Source organism: Capra hircus, chromosome 28 (genome assembly GCF_001704415.2).
Source record: "Capra hircus breed San Clemente chromosome 28, ASM170441v1, whole genome shotgun sequence".
NCBI classification, from domain to species: Eukaryota; Metazoa; Chordata; class Mammalia; order Artiodactyla; family Bovidae; genus Capra; species Capra hircus.
Window position 1 is genome coordinate 17,059,565 of NC_030835.1, and position 20,946 is coordinate 17,080,510.

The window sequence follows — 20,946 nt, forward strand, 5'->3', positions numbered from 1 at the left end:
TGGCACCTAGGAAGGAGGTAACCAATAAAATGTTTGACTGACCTATTGGGAAAAATCAACTAGTCAATTGCATATTCCTTGGAGGTATGACTCATGATGTCACTAATATCGTACAACAAAATCAATTTTATAGATCACTTTTTTTTTTTTTTTTTGGCTACTGAAGGAATCCAGCATAACATGAGAATCCAGTCCTTTTTTGTAAACCTGAAAACATGTGAAGAAGTTGGATAAAGATGTGCAAGTCAAACAGCAACTTTACATGTTAAAAGGGGAATTTCCATTCCTAGAGAACTCCCAAATATAGAAGCCCTAATAGTAACTTGCCAGGGTCCAACCCCAGTGGTTCCAGGGTAATTAGAACAGGGGACGGAGTTGGTGTCTTAGGAAATAATTATTCAATTAGAAATATAAAGAGAGATTAGGAAAAAATAGTGTAGTAGGAAAATTAGTGGAGAAAAGAGACTGGTGTTCCTTGGTTTACACAGAAAGCTAATAAAGTTTCAAGACAAGAAACTTGCACCATCTACGTTAGGCCACAGGTGTCCGCTTGAATAGCGGAGGGTGCCCCGCCTCCCTCTCGCGTGGGTCTTAGAAGCCCGGACAAATAAGTAGACATGGAGAGCCTCCGCTCCAAGGGATCAGCCTGAAAAGGAGAGGGAGGGAGAGGGAGAAAGAGAGAGAGAGAGAGTTGACACGGGGGAGGCCAAGCTTGTGCAAAAACCCCATAACTTTATTTTTAAAAGGTGTTTATATACCCTAAGTTTTACATAATGGAAAATACAGAGTCATGCAGGGGCAGCAGTCCTGACCCTTTCTGTGTATCTTTTTGTATACAAAAGATCTCAGGTGATTTGCATTATCTTCTGGCCAAGAGGCCTGCTAACACTTTATGGCTCTCTTCCTTAATGAATGTTAATCTCATTTCCCCTGAAGTGTTTTTCTTTAATCTGCATCACCCTCAAAGCACTAAAGTTACATCCCTATAGAACAAAGGTGCAGTGGGTTATAACAAAGAAGGTACTTAACTCAAAGATCTGTGTTGCTACTTGCTTTTTCTAAATATCAACTATATCAACAAATAAAAGATATGAAAATTTGGCAGCAAGTATTGGCCCAACAAATGAAACCCTTAATCAGTCCTATTCTAATGATTTTGACTCCTGGGAAGCCCCTACATTCCTAGGATGTTTTGAGCTTCCTGTGCCTCTTGCGGTCGGGAGGCTACAAACAATCATGTGCAGCTGTAAGAGTCCTATAGGCAGGCTAGAAAGCCATCAGAGGGGTTTTTGGATTGAAACACTCTTATCATGCCCAGGAGACTTATTATCTAAAAGCTCTAAATTAACTTTTTCCAGAGCCTCCCCTGGTGGCTCAGAGGATAAAGCATCTGCCTGCAATGCAGGAGACCCGGGTTTGATCCCTGGGTTGGGAAGATCCCCTGGAGAAGGAAATGGCAACCCACTCCAGTATTCTTGCCTGGAGAATCCCATGGACAGAGGAGCCTGGTGGGCTACAGTCCACGGGGTCACAAAGAGTCGGACACGACTGAGCGACTTCACTTCACTTAGAAAAAGGTGGTGGTGGGACAGCCCCTCTTAATGTCAGAAGCGTAAGCAAAAAGCATAATGCAGTACGGCAGGCAGACTCTGGTTTTGGGGGTAGATGCTTGAGAAAATCCAGTGAGGCTCCCTTAAGGCCAGACTCGCCTTTGCCTGTTGGACCCCTTAACCTCATGACCTTGGCCACGGGCGGGACTCCTTGTGCTGGCTCCCGGCAGTAACTCATGTTTTATATGTGCTCTTTATTTTCTCCTGTTTTGGCCAGTACTTGTCAACTTGATGCTAGAAATTTGCGACTTTTGGATTGACTGATGAGCTCCACTTTTGTTTCAATTGATTTAAATCTATGACCTCTACATTTCTTATCATTTGTGTTGTTTGCATTTTTTTTCAATTTCCACTCATCTTTATAAAATAGCAAGAGTAAAATGCAATAAAAATATAAAGTATTTGAGTTTCCTGAGCCATACAGCAGGTTCATGTTGAGGTTTGACAGAAAACAGCAAAATTCTATAAAGCAATTATCGTTCAATAAAGGGCAAATAAATTTTAAAAATAATTTAAAGTATTTGTACTTCTCTTGCTATGGAGACAAAAATGGCAGTGCTTCTATGTTTGGAAGGCAGTCTTAACAGGTTATAGTTGCAAATGTTTATGCACTAAAGCACAAAATCTGAGATCAGAGTAGGAAAGGCAAGATTTAAGGATATCAATGTTATAATGTTTGAAAGTACGATTTATATGAAACTCAGGCATGTAAAAGTTGACTTCATCCAGGGGAACAGATTCTGAAAGAGAATAAAAGAATGGGACACTTACATAAGGAGATATAAAACTGAGCCAGTGACCCTGAGCCAGCTAGCCTGTTCCTCCGAAAAAGTGCACAAATTCCCCTTTCATCCGCATAATGATATGCATGTTTAATTCCTTTGCTAGTTTCTTCATTTAAGTCCTGTACTCTATCAAATATATCATTAAGGTTTTATTTTAAGGAGTGAAGGTTATGCTTCCTAAATGGGGTACTTAAACTTAGTTCACGTCTAGTTTATGTCTTTATGAATTGTCTTTATTTCATATGAAGTCAAAGAAAGTAGTTTCTTTACTGTTTTTAAATCTCAAATAATGAAGAGTGCAAATTTCATTCAGTACTTAATTAACTTATTAGTTTTTTCAGGGATTTTTGCAGTGTATCAAGTTTTTCCCTCAATAATTATAAGAATCAATGCTTATTCTGTTGTAGCCACGCGTTCTGGGAAACAAACTCACTCAGAAGAACAATGCAGATAGTGGAGTGCAGTTTATTACACCAGTGGGCCCAAGGCAGAGTCTCCTTTTAGCCGAGGACCCTGACCAGTTTTTTTGAAAACCTTATGTACCCTAAGTGCACATGCCCAAACCTGCCTCCCCAAATTCCCTGAAACTAGTCTGAACAAAGGAAAAGAAAGATACAATCAAAGTTAACCCGTGATTCATACGCCTTAAGCCTAGGTAGTTAACTGGACAATTATCAATAGGCCTGTGGTCATACCCCAATAAGCAAAATAGAATTTATGATTCTATTCGGTTACACAGATAATTAGGGTATTCTTTTAGGCAACAGAGAGTCTAGCTACAAGCCCTGGGGTTCCATCCAGAGGGCCTGGTTTTCCAGTTGGTATGTCATTTCCATAGATACTGGGCGTATAGCTCAAAGTCCATAGTCCGGCCCAAGATGGAGTCCTGCTTTCAAGATGGAGCCTGTTCTGTCTGTTTCCTCCTTCAATTCAAGTGTTGATCTTAATTCTTTCCTTTGGATCTTCATGACTCTTATTCTCCCAAGAGTCAGAAAATCTCAGTTGTTGAATAGCAATTTCCAGAGTACATAACTCCTAAGATAATTTCCGTTGAAAAAAAACAGATGTATGTGATAATTATAGTAAATTTCATGCATGATAGTTAGAAACTTGGTAGAAATTACTACTAAGAAAACAATTGAGTTTCCTTTGAAACTTATTTTGATGTTTAAACAGATAATTTTCTTTCTCCCTCTCTCCTTTTTTTAACTTGAAAGATGAATTAGTTGTAAATTGCTTAGAGAAATATTTGTTTTCATCCTGTTTATTTCTCCATTGTTTTAACATTCAGCACACCATTTAATTAAGTCTATCATTTGACCACTAAGAAATTGTCTTATTTTATTGCCTTCTTGTTGAATTGTACTTTAGTGTTTTTGGTCAATAAGAGCAAGAAGAAATGTAGAAGTAGTACCATTTTTCTGCAGTGTTTTTCATTTGTACTTGAATTTCATACAAACTCCAGCAAAGTAGAAAAGAATGGCCCAATGATATTGACAAATAGTTGCAGTTATTCCTTACTTTTCATGTTTTCTTCTTTTTGACCAGAGAATTTTCAAGAAGTAAATGAAACATTGCTGTTTCAACTGATAGTTCATGAAATTGAATTTGATTAAGCAGCTTTTGATTTTGCGGGGGGAAGATCTTTTTTCCAGAGCTCATCACTACCATATGTTAATGTATGCTAAGGATGCTTAGCATACCCTTACTCTAAGGATGCTTAGCAATTTCCTTTGTAGAAAAGTCATGCAATTATTGAAACTTGCAGCATTTATGCAGTTCAAAACTATCTGCTAACACAGGCCTTGTGTAAAGAAACTACAGTCAGTGGCCTTGTAAGAATATATTTTGTAGGGTCTTCCCTGGTGGAAAAGAATCCACCTGCCAGTTCAGGAGACACAGGTTCAATCACTGATCCGGGAGGATCCCATATGCCTTGGAGCAACTAGGCGGGTGCTCCACAATAAGACAAGCCACCACAACAAGAGGCAGGCACACCACGACTAGAGAGCAGCCCCTGTTCATTGCAGCTAGAGAAAGCCTGCACAAAGCGACAAACACCCAGCACAGCAAAAAAAAAAAAAAAAGAATAGATAATTTTTTAAAAGATTATATTTTGTAGGTAAATGATATTTTAAAAAATATTCAGACTAGTTTAAAAACCTCAACACTTAAAAAAGTTCAGATTTTCTATTTGAGGATATTTGAAAATCATTATAATTAGAGTGTTGGCACTAGCATACAGATGGTAACACAGAATATTGTCTGGCTTTTCTTTTAGTGTAATATATCATAGATTTTTAAAATAATGCATTCTTTCCCCATAGTATCTATACATTCTCGTTATGATTTGTTAATGCCATTATTTCATGAATTATTTCTTTAATGAAAGCTGTACTTTTTCCTGAGTTTAACTTTTTATCACCCAATAATTGTTCTATAAGACAAAGCACCCTCCTAAATAGAACCTTTATTTTACATAGTTGTCAAATATTTGTTCATGTAATTGCTGTCCTGAAACCCTTCATTTTCCTGTTTCTCTTACTTTTCATTTTTTCCTTAGCATACCACAAGTTAAAAATTATGTTTTATATTTTCTGTTCTTATTGTCTGTAATAGTCAATTTTCTCTATTTCAAGCCCTACCTACCATGAGTTTTTTTTTTTTCAAGTTACAGTAGAAAACTGCATTGTCTAGGTAAAATTGTTTCTTCACAGAATACCAGTATTCCAGAGCATTGAAGTAGTCAAAGTTCATGCTGTCTTTGAAGTAGTTAATACTCTTTTTTTAAATAATGATGAATTGCCCGTTGAAACTAGTCGTCCGTTATTATCATTCCAACATATATTTCTTTTTTAGAAAATAGATTTTTTACTATTTCCTTTCTATCAGGTTCCCTTTTCCCCTAACCTCTCCCTGAACTTTTCAAAAATCATGCCTCTGGAATGAGTCTTTTCAATATTTGTAATTACAGCCCCCTTAGAATCTCTCCTAATTTGGAGAAAGAATTAACATGTGTTTTATTTCCATCTCCTTTATGATGCTGACAAGAATATTTGTATACATGGAAAAGGAAAATATTTTAAATCAAATTGAAACATTGTCCACATTGAGGTGAAAGAAAGGAAAGTACAGTCAAAGTCTAGAAAAGAAAATACCGGTTACAGTGTTTATAATAAAAAGATGATATGCAAGAATAAAAAAGAGAGCTGTAGTTAGAAGTCAAAGCTTTAATATAACCAAATGCTTTTAATTACTTAGGTAAAAGTTTTTTTTTTTTTTAATATCAGTAAAGTTTAAAATTCCATTCCTTTTAGGGAAAAGTCTTGTTTCCCCAAGTGGAGTAGGGGCACATTTTTTTCCTGTACTGTAATGGTCTGAATGCTTTGAGTTGTGATTATTCATATCACAGATAAAATATGAGTCTGCCAATAAGGTCAAGTACAGTATTACTCCTTGATACATATAGTAAGTTATGTAAGAGATTTCCTGTCTTTTAAGAGTAAATTGTATTGCAGATCAAAGATGTTAGTTAGATGATGTTAGCAGGGGGACTGAAATTCTTTTTTTTTTTGTCTTTTTTTTTTTAATTTTTTTTATTTTTTAAATTTTAAAATCTTTAATTCTTACATGCGTTCCCAAACATGAACCCCCCTCCCACTGAAATTCTTATGGTATAGAATTTGGTGGTCCCCTGGAGAAGGAATTGGCAAACAACTTGAGTATTCTCTTGAGAACCCCATGGACAGTATGAAAAGGCAAAAAGATAGGACACTGAAAGATGAACTCCCCAGGTCGGTAGGTTCGCAGTATGCTACTGAAGAACAGTGGAGAAATAGCTCCAGAAAGAATGGAGAGATGGAGCCAAAGCAGAAACAACACCCAGTTGTGGATGGGACTGGTGATGGAGGTCAACTACAATGCTGTAAAGATCAGTGTTGCACAGGAACCTGGAGTGTTAGGTCCATGAATCAAGGCGAATTGGAAGTGGTCAAACAGGAGATGGCAAGAGTAAACATCAATATTTTAGGAATCAGTGAACTAAAATGGACTGGAATGGGTGAACTTAATTCAGATGACCATTATATCTACTACTGTGGGCAAGAATCCCTTAGAAGAAATGGAGTAGCCATCATAGTCAATAAAAGAGTCTGAAATGCAGTTCTTGGATGCAATCTCAAAAGCAACAGAATGATCTCTGTTTGTTTCCAAGGCAAACCATTCATTGTCACAGTAATCCAAGTCTATGCCTTGACCAGTAATGCTGAAAAACTTAAAGTTGAATGGTTCTATGAAGACCTACAAGACCTTCTAGAACTAACACACAAAAAAGATGTCCTTTTCATTATAGGGGACTGGAATGCAAGTAGAAAGTCGAGAGATACCTGGAGTACCAGGCAAATTTGGCCTTGGAGTACAAAACAAAGCAGGGCAAAGACTAACGAGTTTTGCCAAGAGAATGCACTGGTCATAACAAACACCCTCTTCCAACAACACAAGGGAAGATTCTATACATGGACATCACCATATGATCAATACCTAAATCAGATTGATTATATTCTTTGAAGCCAAAGATAGAGAAGCTCTCTAGAGTCAGCAAAAACAAGACCAGGAGCTGACTGTAGCTCAGATCATGAACTCCTTATTGCCAAATTCAGACTTAAATTGAAGAAAGTGGGGAAAAATACCAGACCATTCAGTTTTGACCTAAATCAAATCCCTTATGATTATACAGTGGAAGTGACAAACAGATTCAAGGGATTAGATCTGATAGAGTGCCTCAAGAACTATGGAAAGTAGTTCATAACATTGTACGGGAGGCAGTGATCAAGACCGTCCACAAGAAAAAGAAATCCAAAAAGGCAAAATGGTTGTCTGAGTAGGCCTTACAAATAGCTATGAAAAGAAGAGAAGCGAAAGGCAAAGGAGAAAAGGAAAGATACACCCATTTGAATGCAGAGTTCCAAAGATAGCAAGGAGAATGCACTGGTCATAACAAACACCCTCGTGATCCAAGCAACACATAGAGGAAGATTCTATAGACATGGGACAAGATCACCAAGAAATAAGATACTAAGAACATTCATGCAGATTCGATTATATTCTTTGAAATGGTATGGAAGCTGAAGATATTATGAAGAGATGGCAAGAATACACAGAAGAACTATACAGAAAAGATCTTCATGACCCTGATAACCACGATGGTGTGATCACTCACCTGGAGCCAGACATCCTGGAATCCAAAGTCAAGTGGGCCTTAGGAAGCATCACTACGAACAAAGCTAGTGGAGATGATGGAATTCCAGTTGAGCTATTTCAAATCCTAAAAGATGATGCTGTGAAAGTGTTGCACTCAATATGTCAGCAAATGTGGAAAACTCAGCAGTGGCCACAGGACTGGAAAAGGTCAGTTTTCATTCCAATCCCAAAGAAAGGCAATGCCAAAGAATGCTCAAACTACCACACAATTGCACTCATCTCACACACTAGTAAAGTAATGCTCAAAATTCTCCAAGGCAGGTTTCAATAGTATGTGAACTGTGAACTTCCAGATGTTCAAGCTGGATTTAGAAAAGGCAGAGGAACCAGAGATCAAGTTGCCAACATCTGCTGGATCATCGAAAAAGCAAGAGAGTTCCAGAAAAACATTTTACTTCAGCATACTAAAAAGCAGAGACATTACTTTGCCAACAAAGGTCCCTCTAGTCAAAGCTATGGTTTTTCCAGTAGTCGTGTATGGATGTGAGAGTTGGACTATAAAGAAAGATGAGTGCCGAATAATTGATGCTTTTGAACTCTGGTGTTAGAGAAGACACTTGAAGAGTCCCTTGGACTGCAAGGAGAGCCAACCAGTCCATCCTAAAGGAAATCAGCCTTGAATATTCATTGGAAGGACTGATGCTGAAGCTGAAACTCCAATACTTTGTCCACCTGATGCAAAGAACTGACACATTTGAAAAGACCCTGATGCTGGAAAAGATTGAAGGCAGGAGGAGAAGGGGACGACAGAAAATGAGATAGCTGGATGGCATCATTGACTCAATGGACATAAGTTTGAGTAAACTCTGGGAGTTAGCAATAGACAGAGAGGCCTGTCATGTTGCAGTCCATGGGGTTGCAAAGAGTCGGACACGGCTGGGCGACTGAACTGAACTGAATCTGCTTCATTGACTATGCCTAAGCCCTTGTCTGTGTGAATCATGATAAACTGTGGAAAATTCTGAAAGAGATGGAAATAGCAGACCACCTGACCTGCTTCTTGAGAAACCTATATGCAGGTCAGGAAGCAACAGTTAGAACTGGACATGGAACAACAGACTGGTTCCAAATAGGGAAAGAGTACATCAAGGCTGTATATTGTCCCCCTGCTTAGTTAACTTACATGCAGAGTACTTCATGAGAAATGCTGGGCCGAATGAAGCACAAGCTGGAATCAAGATTGCTGGGAAAAATATCAATAACCTCAGATATGCAGGTGATACCACCCTTACGGCAGAAAGTGAAGAGGAACTAAAACGCCTCTTGATGAAAGTGAAAGAGGAGAGTGAAAGTTGGCTTAAAGCTCAACATTCAGAAAACGAAGATCATGGCATCTAGTCACATCACCTCATGGGAAATGGATGGGGAAACAGTGGAAACAGTGTCAGACTTTATTTTTGGGGTCTCCAAAATCACTGCAGATGGTGACTGCAGCCATGAAATTAAAAGATGCTTACTCCTTGGAAGAAAAGTTAGGACCAACGTAGATAGCATATTGAAAAGCAGAGATATTACTTTGCCAACAAAGGTCTGTCTAGTCAAGGCTATGGTTTTTCCAGTGGTCATGTATGGATGTGAGTTGGACTGTGAAGAAAGCTGAGTGCCGAAGAATTGATGCTTTTGAACTGTGGTGTTAGAGAAGACTCTTGAGAGTCCCTTGGACTGCAAGGAGATCCAACCAGTCCATTCTAAAGGAGATCAGTTGTGGGTGTTCATTGGAAGGACTGATGCTGAAGATGAAACTCCAGTATTTTGGCCACCTCATGAGAAGAGTTGACTCATTGGAAAAGACCCTGATGCTGGGAGGGATTAGGGGCAGGAGGAGAAGGGGATGACAGAGGATGAGATGGCTGGATGGCATCACTGACTCAATGGACATGAGTTTGAGTGAACTTCAGAAGCTGGTGATAGGCAGCAAGGCCTGGCGTGCTGTGATTCATGGGGTCGCAAAGAGTCGGACACGACTGAGCAACTGAACTGAACTGAAGAATTTGGTGACTCTTCATATTTATTTGAATTATTTTAATTTTGCTCAAGTTTTAATAGCAGGATTGATTTTCTTATGATTTCTACTTTGTTAATTATATACTTCCTCCCCTCCTTTGTTTTGCTTTTCACAGACTCAAAACCAGTCAGTTCTAAATTCCTGGTGAATTGGTATATTTATTCAGGTCTTTCTATAGATAAATAGGGCTTCTCAGTTCATGTCAATGCAGGAGACATAATGAGATGGCGGTTCAGTCCCTGGGTTGCAAAGATTCCCTGGAGAAGGCCACGGCAACCCACTCCAGTATTCTTGCCTGGAGAATCTCATGGACAGAGAAGCCTGGCAGGGTATAGTCCATCGGCTCACAAAGAGTTGGACACAATTGAAGTAACTTAGCACACGTGCATTGATAAATAAGAATATAGAGACAGAATTTTATTGTTTCTGCTTCATTTTTTTGATCCATGTTTGTATTTATCCTAAAAATTGTAAGACATTCCAAGAGGATACACAAAGTATTTCAATTATTTGAAGCCTGAAGTTCTCCACAGATATTTCATAATTACATATTATTTTAGGGATGATAATTTGGCCCTTTAAAGAAAACTCCATTAACACATTGATTCATTAGTTGTCAGTGGTTTGTTTTTTAGTTGAAAGTAAAATTTCTAAATGAAAAATGCTTGACTCTGTTTGTCTCTTGAGGCAGCTATTACTGTCAGTACTACTAATAATATGAAAAAGAACAATAGTCGAAGTTTTTGAGTATTTATTATCTACCAAGCACAAGACTCTGATGCTGGGAGGGATTGGGGACAGGAGGAGAAGGGGACAACAGAGGATGAGATGGCTGGATGGCATCACTGACTCAATAGACTTGAGTCTGAGTGAACTCCAGGAGTTGGTGATGGACAGGGAGGCCTGGCGTGCTGCGATTCATGGGGTTGCAAAGAGTCAGACACGACTGAGCGACTGAACTGAACTGAACTGTTCCAAGTGTTTATACATAATAATTCTAATGCACACAACCACTCTTTCAGATAGCTTACTGTTTTCATCATTTTATAAATAAGATACTAAAATACATATAAGTTAAGTAAATTAGCCTTCTTTTTTTTTAACCTGAGATCATACAGTTGGTAATTGGTGGAGCCAAGAGTCCAAACTGGACTCTTAGCTGATCCACTGTCTTAGTCAGTCAGTCAGTCAGTCAGTTCAGTCGCTCAGCCGTGTCTGACTCTGCAACCCCATGAGTCGCAGCATGCCAGGCCTCCCTGTCCATCGCCATCTCCCGGAGTTCACTCAGACTCACGTCCATCAAGTCGGTGATGCCATCCAGCCATCTCATCCTCTGTCGTCCCCTTTTCCTCCTGCCCCCAATCCCTCCCAGCATCAGAGTCTTTTCCAATGAGTCAACTTTTCCCATGAGGTGGCCAAAGTTCTGGAGTTTCAGCTTTAGCATCATCGCTATGCTATTATCTATCTCCTTTCATGTATCTAAGCTGTTTGTCTATATGATCTATTTGTAAGTAGAAATTTCTCTTGTCAATTATTTCTTTTATTTTATTAACAGTGTTATTTGTGCAAAAAGGAACTTGGTGTTTCACTTTGTTGAAGAGTGTTAATTTTTTCTTCTTGGATTAGAAGCCTATGTTAACCTGAAAAACCACAGTGTTAAATTTTAAAGAAAGTAAACAAGAAATACACAAATTTCAATACCTGAATTTAGAAGAATTTCAACTTGACTGTCATTTCCTCCATTGTTTTCTCAAATGCCATGAATATCAGTTGGCATTTTGAAAAATACTGTCTTTTTTTCCTTTTTCTTTTTTAATCAAAACCATCACTCTTAAAGTGAAGATTGTTATCTATATTTGAAAATTGGATCTTGGCTCATTAAAATGAAGATTACTTTCTATTGAGAAAATAATATTCCTGTTAGAAACTGAACTATTTAGTCTTTCAAATATTGATTGGTTTTGTTTTAAATGTTGCATCATCTGATTCAAGCTACCCTATACCCTTAGATAAGCAAAAGTTTACACTGTAGTTACATCATCAAAATGAAATCAAGTACTGGTTCAGCATTTCAGAAAATCCTTTTACACCTGTTGTACTTTTCTGTTTTATTTTTAGTCTCAAATTTTTTCATCTTCTTTCTTTCTCATCTGAAGTTCTTTAAATAATTTTAAAAAGTATTTTCTCACTTTTCTCTCTTCTTACAAATTAGCAATTTTAGTTCTTTGTACACACCACAGCCCTCAGAAAATCTGGTTTTGGTGTCTAAAATATTTTACAAGAGATGTACAATTTGAGCATCTCAGTATTTGATAGCTACATGTAAATGATTGGTAGATATTGTAGGTATGCTGAACTGGATTTGAAAAATACAGAATTCTGAATTATTATATTTATTAGTGGTTAAAAGCACAGGATGAGATTAATGTGGTTTTGGGTATAGACAATCCTGTATTCATATATGAATTCTGCCACATACAACTTTGGGCAAGAGACTACTTAATCTCTGAGTATCTTCTGTAACTATAAAAACAGGACAAAAGGCAAAGTATCTGGCTCTACAGATTATAGCTATTTTGCATTACTTGGAGCCCTTTACTCAGCTTATGGAAGGAGTTAGCTGCTGTTGTGTGTGTTATCTTCTTTCTTCATTTGCATGAAATGCTAGAGAGAAGCATACTGTCTTCATAATTGCTCTCTCCATCGTTCTTTTCTTCCCATTTAAATCCTATAAAAATCTCCCTGTGCCATCTCTGTAATGAGCAGCTATCAGCGATTAAATGGCTGATCTATAAACTGGAGAGAGACCTCTGGTTTGATTTCTCATATCTGGGCTGTTCTGTGGTCACAGTGACTCATCTCCCCCAGTACTGTGAGGCCTTTGGGCCTCTGTCATATCAGTCTTAGCCTTAGGCTTCTAAACTGCTGATAGCATATATTTTTTAGTTAGGAACTAAGCTTGGTTTGAGAAGTATAATAAGTTCAGGTCAACTTCTATTTAATAGCCAGTGAAGTTTATTTGTTTAAAAAAAAAAAAAGAATCTTTAAAGCCATTGATATTTGAAGGTATTTTGGAGTGATACCCAGCTAACTTTAACTGCTTTCATCAATGCTGGCCTTCATTCTAGGACTTCATGATTAGCTTTTTGTTGCTCATGTGAATAGTCCTTTATTTTGGCAATATAATTTGCAAGAGACCTGTTTCTAAGGTCTGAAACTCTTCTTTACTGAACTCTTCCTTAGAGTAGTTACTAATCCTCTGAACTCATCTGAGTTGCTTGTCTATATGGTAAATATGGTTAGTAAAGCAACAAATTTGCCATGAAGTTAAAAAATATGTCATGAAATGATAATGGTTTGACTACCTATGAAAAAAAGTTAAATATTTGCTTTCCCTTTAATACATTAATTATTCATGTATTCTCTTTTTATAGTGTTGTGAAGTTTTTCTGAAATTGTATGTTTTTTAGGGGAAGGTTAAGAAATGAATTACTTGGGTTTTTGTTTTGTTTTGTTCTACTGTACCTACTAGATAATATATAAAATATTTCTATGTATTTCTCATTTCCTGTTTACAGATTTTCAGTCCTTTTATTACAAATCTCATTTGGTCCTTTATATGTTATAATAGTTTGTGATACATGTATATTTAATTTAGGAGTTTTTGTTCATATAATCAAACAATGTCAATTTTTTTCTTTTTCTCATCTTCTGATCAGGATTTCTGGCAGGTACCGACTCAGCAGCATGTGCTTTAAATTAATTAATGTTTCAAAACCCATAGTAATGCTGCAGGAATAAAGGTTCAGTGCATGCTTATGTCCTTTCCCTGCTCCCTTTAGAATGATTCAGTTCCTGTCACTTTAAATTAACGTACTTTATCTCTAATATAACAGGTCAAACACTTCACAAGTCCTTGAGAATATAGAACCTAGCATAATTTAAAAGGAAGTTTTAACATTATGTGACACACAAAAGTTAAAGAAACTGTTTTAAACATTGTATAGTAGATACTCAGTTGGGTCATTTAAATTGTCTTAGTAGGGAAACCATGTTCCTGGCTGAACTGTAACAGTGATGGTGAGACAACAGTAACTCCAAGTGAAAAATTAGTCCTTTTTTTTTTCCTTTTGAGATTTCTTAAGTAATAAATACAGATAAAGCAGTTACTTAGTTGTACTTAACTCAGTAAAATGACTTAAGAGTAAACAGATGAAGCATTTAGAAACACTTCATTATTTTGCTTTTTTGAGCTAAACAACAGCTTTAACTTAGAAAAGCAGCAAATACATGGACAAAATGATGAAAAAGAATATATAGATTTGTAGGCTGACAAAGGAGAATTTCAAGGACACACATAAGAAGTACTTTTCAAGTTGATCTTTGAAGGTTTAGACTTACAGTTTATAAGCTATTAAAATGTATTCGAAAATATCTACTAAAAACATTACTCTTGCATTTCTTAATAAAATGTAAAACTTAATTAAAACATCTTTTGGCTTAAAATAATAAATTAGTGAAGATTATAGGGTGTTCTTTATTTTTATACAACATTTTCCCTGTGCTTCCTTGTTCTTAAAATGGTATATATATTTGTAGTAGTTTCCTTACCAACCCTCCAAACCATTCATCCTGTTAGTGGTTCTGTAGATTATCTTAATTTTCCTTTAACTACATTCTGAAACAAATCAACAAATACTTAAATTACTATATCAAAATAATTGATTGATAACCTCATTATCAATGTTGCTTAAGTCCAGAGATTTTGTTTTAGAATAGCTATGGCTCAACCATCATGCAAAGTACTAAGGAGCGTAAATCAAATGAGATGTTAACACCTGCGACTGAGGAAAGCCGCTTCCAGTTCTCTTATTTATGGCAGGACAGTTTGTAGGAAGCAGCTAAAAATTCTTATTAATAAGCCTTTTGTATTAAAAATAATAAGCTCTTTTTCTTAGAATAGGTAGTGGGGGGATTGTTTACTTACGTTGGGTTCTATAAACATCACTCATTTTGGTAACACTAGTAAAAATTGTTTAAGCTTCCAAAGGTCAGTGAGCAGTTACTTTTTAGGAGAGGGCTTTCTTGCTTGCTTCCTTACAAGGATTTGTCCTTTGCATGCTAAGTTCCTGTTGCCTGTGGAAAGGCTGGAATCATTTTGTTGTTTTCTTTCCTGGTAGTACAATATGAGTGCTATTCTTCAGATGCAGCTAATGAATGGTGTCAGTACTTATTATATTTCTATAGGGAGTGACTGTAATGTCTCTTTCCAGTCCCTGAGTTCCACCACTGCTAAAGTCTATTGATTTAATCCATGTCCTTGATTATTCATCTTGAACAAAGAAACAATAATATAATCATTAAGTGCTCCCAAGGAGGGTATAGTTTACATGGTTACCCCAAATATTAAGACTTCTATTAAGATGTCTTTAAATACATTTTTATTTTAGATTTTGTTGTGTTTGAATTTGGGATCAACTGTGAACCCATTTGATTTATCATTGTTGATTTGAAAGCATAAACATCACTAACCATTACATTTCCGTGCCTTTCTGTTTAGCATTTCCATCATGAAACAAAATCTGAAATTCACTTCAATCTGAAAGGACTTTGTTCCAAACTAACTTAGTTTAAAAAATCATTTTAGCACAAACATGCTAGCATGTTTGAAAGTTACATAAGTAGATTTCTGTGAAAGTCACTCAAAACATTTTATTTCTTCTAAGGATGGCTAAAAATGATTTCTCAACTCATATGTGTTGACGACCTTTGATTGCTGAGGACAGTTCTTGGTTTGCATATTTATCTCTGCCATGGTGCACTTTTTAAAAAAAATTCTAAACTTAAAAAGCTTCTCCAATCTGTGGTGGATTCATGTTGATGTATGGCAAAACCAATACAATATTGTAAAGTAAAAAAAGAAAAAACTTCTCCAATTATAAATCAACCTAACATCTACTAGTTAAGAAGATTATAGAGAATCATTACATTCTTTTAGTGATACTTATTTTGCAAATTATTAAAATATGTGTTTGAACAAATCAAGGCATAAAAATATGATGTGCACCTACATCATTAACTAGATTTTCATCTTCAAGATAAATAAGCTAATACAAGCTAAACCTCAAGATTAGTATTTTACAATAACTAACTGTTCCGTTCCAACAGTATTTGACCTGCATTATCAGTTTTAGAAATTACAAATAGTTGGGCTTCCCTCATAGCTCAGTTGATAAAGAATCTGCATGCAATGCAAGAGACCCGGCTTCAATCCCTGAGTCGGGTAGATCCCCCTAGAGAAGGAAATGGCAACCCACTCCAGTATTCTTGTCTGGAGAATCCCATGGACAGAGGAGCCTAGCAGACTACAGTCCATGGGGTTGCAAGAGTCGGACATGACTTAACAACTAAACCACCATATAGACACCTGATGTATTTTTGTGCATTTGATATAATATAACATACAGTGGTTCGTGCATGGGTTCTGGAGTCAGATCATGACCTGTCCTGCCACTTTATAGCATTGTCACCTTGGGCTTCTTACTTCTGTAACCCTCAGTTTTATATCTGTTAAGTGCAGGTAATAGTATCACCTATCTCGTAGAATTGCAGTAAGAACTTAAAAGAGATAATAGAAGTGTTTAACACAATACCTAGCATAGAATGGACTTCCCCAATGGCTCAGAGGGTAAAGAATCTGCCTGCTATGCAGGAGACACGGGTTTGATCCCTGTGTTGGGAAGATTCCCTGGAGAAGAAAATGGCAACCTATTCCATTATTGTTGTCTGGAGAATTCCACGGACAGAGGAGCCTGGTGGGCTACAGTCCATGGCATCGCAAAGAGTCAGATACGACTGAGTGACTAAGCATGCACGCAGAGAACATGCAAACTATACTTCTTAATATGTCTTTAATCATTGCTGTTTGACTTTGAAGTGATTTAAAAGTTCTTCATCCAAAGGATTTCCTGGGAAGTGGTAGTTTCTAGAACAGTGTAAATCAAGGATATGAACAGTGATCCTCAGAGTGAAGCTCTTTTCCTTTTTTCCTATGGTGTATTTTTTCTTGAAAGTGATTTTCCAAATAGGAGAAGGTGCAACACTATTGACTTATTTTTCAAAATTTGTATGTGAGGTTGTTTTCCCACAGAGTGATAAGGAAGCCTTTTCTAACCCATGTGACTGAAACCAGTGTTGCTGCTGAGCTCAGGACAGTTCTTTTCAGTACTGATTGATTTGAGTGGCCAACATTCAAAATTAAATTCTTAGATTTGGATAGCAGATAATCAATAATGACAAAATATAGATTCTCCCACCCAGAGCTGCCTTGAAGCAAGTTTGCAGGCATAATGTGGTAGAAACTTAACACGTTTGATGATTTTCCACATCTAGGGTTTTGATAACACTTCATCAAATACTAAGAAATCATTTCTTTGAAATGAATTCTGTTGTATTACACTTTTTTGAATTTTTATCATTGCGTTAATCAAATCTTCTGCCACTTTTTTTTTTTAAAGCATCCTCATTTATTATCCTTATTCTCTCTAGCCATCTAGTTTATGAAGTAGGAAAGCATTTGTCTTCTAGGAGTTTGGAGTTGTTCTTAGAGCTAAAGTGGCCAGAATTGGGACTGAAAAGAGAACAGCTTTCTGCAAGAGTGAAGTTTCCAGGATCTTAAGCATTCACGTTCTGTAGTTTGTTGCACAGAAATTTGTGTTTGTTGACTCAAATTCAATAATACCTTTAAAAAATTTGGAAACTGAGTTAGGAATAGAAGAAATCATGAACTATATAAATTAGAAACATCTCAATTTAATTTTCATCTAATATATCCCCAAATTCTTTCTTTTTGCAAGTTCAGGTATGAGATAAAAGAAGAATAACACGTACTTTAACTGTGCAACATTTTCTGTTTGGTTGAGAATAGTGTGATTGTTTAAGATTGATAACTTACAAGGCTTTGGCACCTATCTATGCACCAACTAAACAATGAAGAGTGAGCATTAATTGCATGAGGAAATTGCTGAATTTTCTCTTTCTTTCTAACATCCTTCTTTCCTGGCCTTAACCCAGCCTTAGGTAGAAATACTACTATCATTTGGAAATGATATGCAAACATTGCATCTTTTGGAAGAAGCATATTATTATCATTGTTTCTGAAATACAACCTCAAGTACTTCTTGAGGGATTTGGGCAGGCTTTGAAATGTATTTCAGCAACATAGAGAAATGTTAGTATTAAAACAATCCAATTATTTCCATCTCATAAAAGATGGCATCTTAATTTAAATAGTAAAGCTGTGTTCTTTATCAGATTTTCTATATACCAGAGATGTTTTGAAGTTCTAGATGATGTGTTAGCATCTATTTTGCTGGCATAGTCCATCAACTTCTATTCAACAGAAAAAAGTTTACTTTAAACTATAGAACTTGAAAAGTAGACTTAACTAGAATAAGTAATTGAGTTTAAGCTCCTAGATACGATTTTTTTTCTTTGGCTTTATCTAGTTGAGTCCTAGAAGGCAAAATTGTTGGCCTTATTTTCTTCAAACCTGTTATAATATTCACTGTGTTTGAGAACAGTGAGTATTAACAAGTTTGTTTGAATCGTGTCTGGAAATCCCAGTCCCAGGTCTCCTGATGGTCTCCTGCAATTTTAACCAGATATTTTGTAAGTTTTCGTGATGGGTAAGAAACCAGAGTGTGAATCTTTCAGCATAAAGCCATCCTGGTGAAACAATTTGAGGTTTTAGACTAACTGAGAAGTATATTACACATGTAATTGCTAATTTGTTCTAAGTTTACTCAAGTCTTTCAGCTTATCTAAAAAATTAAAAGATTTAGATATGGTGCAGTTGAGATCAATGCCAGGACTCCTATGAGGTTATTAATTTCTTTGTACTTGAGGTCAGTAATTTGAATGTTCTAGTGATATTGAATCTATTGCTATGTTTTAAATTTTAAAACATATAAGATCTAAGACTAGGTCATGTAAATGAATGGTAAAACAATTAAATTTCATTTTAAGTCAGTGAGCCCACTGCTTTGAAATATTTTGCATAGTTTTGTTCTCCAGAAGAGGAATAACATTTGTCAGTAACTTGAATAGAAATTCTGTTGTGATCAGTTTATCTGCATTCTTTCAGAGATTCAGGTGATCGGAGTAGTGTTTGATATGCAGCTTCTAAGATATATAAAATAGTATAGTGCTTTGTAAGGTATCTGCAAGTACTGCTTCTTTTTAAAATACCCAATTCTGTTTAATTGTCAACATATACACTGAAGTAGTTGCTAGAATCTTAACTTGAGGAACTTTAATATGAAATAAGTTTCTATAAATTTTTTAGTGAATGATATGTTAATATGTTGCTTAATCTCATATTGTATGGTCTTACAACAGAATTGGAATATATTCTATTTCTTTTAACTTTTATATAGATATCTTCCTTTTAGTTTCTCTTGTTATGTTCATTATGTATATTGAATTTATAACATATTGAATTAAGTATAAATCATTATGGTAGGTTTTCCTAGTAAAAATGCATATTAATGCTAAGTGTTCATTAGTAACAAAAAATATAAACAACCACCTCTGAGACAGTGAGAGAAAATGAGCATTTACCGTTAGTCTGCTAAAGAAGACTATGTTTTACTTGCTCTGTGCCTCCTGAAGTGTATAAATGGTATTTGCTTAGAACAAAAGTGAGTTAAAATTTAGTCAAAGATAAAGCTTTATCTAAAAGATTAAGTGAAGGAACAGTTTACTTGACATTCTCAATTTGCAAAATGAAACATTGAGAAGACTTTAGAAATAAGAAAAAATAACCAAAAACCTTCCTTCCACTGTGCTTTAAGTCTTGATTTTCCATCTTCACCATACTTTGGTGCTTTTAAAGATTTATTCATTATTAACCTCAAATATATCTATTTTCACAGATTCTCCTCTGGCTTTGTTGTTTGACTTGAGGATATCATTTTATGGTAGAATTGGGCCTTTGATTTGAAAAGATCAGCTAAGAAACATTCATGCAACACAAAATAGTCTAAAAATTATTTTCTTCTTTCCAAATCTTGACATATATATTTGATTCTCCTACCTAATTTGATAGATCAGTTATGATGGTATTATAATAGTTTTGGTGTTTGTGATTAATATATATTATGAATTTTATAAGAATTGTCTGAGTCTTGGAAACTTGAAAACCCACTTGTAAGTTCTTAAGAGTTGGATAGTTGTATAATCATAAATATACCTGAACTACTCTTTGGTGTGTGGATACCTCAGAAAACGCAATGTAACTTCTCTCCCTCTCTCCTTCTGCCCCCATCCCAACTCCAGAAGTATGGAAAGAGACAGAAGACTGTTGCACAGGGCACATCACAAAGCATGACTAATTTAAAAGTCCTCTTTAAACATCTTTGTTTCTTGTTTTTAAAGAGCTACTGCAAAATACGTGTTCTCTGTCCTTCCTCACACACACACATGTGCCCATATGTGCTCACCTGCCTTCTTTTCTCCGTTTTCCCAGCTTTGATACTTTCTCTTCCTCTCTGGTCACATCTCCTTATCCTTTTTGGCTCACCTTTCAAGAGTCCTTTTTCCTTTTATATTTCTTCTCCCAGATGTCTTTTTCAACTTTTTCTTATGTAGAGCTATTTGACCTTCTTTTGGCCTCTCCTGGTCCCTATAGCTGTACTCAGTACAGCAGAGGTCTTCTATATAGCCCTGCAAACAGAAATATTTTCTCATTTAGAGGGCTTTTCTCTAGGAGAAAATCACACTAACTAAACTAGCACTGTAAAGTGTCAATGTAAAATAACCCCTATTGAGATATGGTCTGATAGTAATTCTCAATCAGTGTACAATTTCAGGTCTGTTCAGTGACATCTTTATTATCTCTGCAAATTTTATAATTGCCCTAGTAGTGGAGGTGATTAGACCTAAACTATAACCCTAAATGCATCTCATGCAGTCTCTCTCAATCTACATTATTTATATTTTGGAAAACAATCATATGCTTTGCTAGTAATCAAAAGACCTTCAAAAGAAAATAGGCTACTCAAGTCAGAAGCTATTAAAGAAGAGTGGATGCACACTTACATGTAAATTGATTTTTAACAAAGGTACCAAAATAATTAAATGGAGAAAGGAAGATGTTTTCAGCAAATGGCTTAGAAACAACTATATATCCTTATTTTAAAAAATAAACCTTACCACCTTACTTCATTGTACACAAAATTCTTTTGAAATGGATCATAGACCTAAGTATAAAATCTAAAACTATAGG

General features: G+C 36.0%; 1 protein-coding gene across 4 annotated transcripts in view; it reads left to right on the plus strand.

Annotated features, from left to right (window-relative positions):
- The window catches only part of MICU1 (mitochondrial calcium uptake 1), a 226,954-nt gene that overhangs the window by 65,850 nt on the left and 140,158 nt on the right, over positions 1-20,946 (plus strand). For 2 of the 4 annotated variants that reach the window (XM_005699177.3, XM_013975660.2), the window contains exon 6: positions 13,379-13,390. The exons of the other annotated variants lie outside the window; for them this stretch is intronic. In XM_005699177.3, the coding sequence (XP_005699234.1) occupies positions 13,379-13,390 (12 nt within the window). The remainder of the gene's footprint in view (positions 1-13,378; positions 13,391-20,946) is intronic. 4 annotated transcript variants of the gene reach the window in all.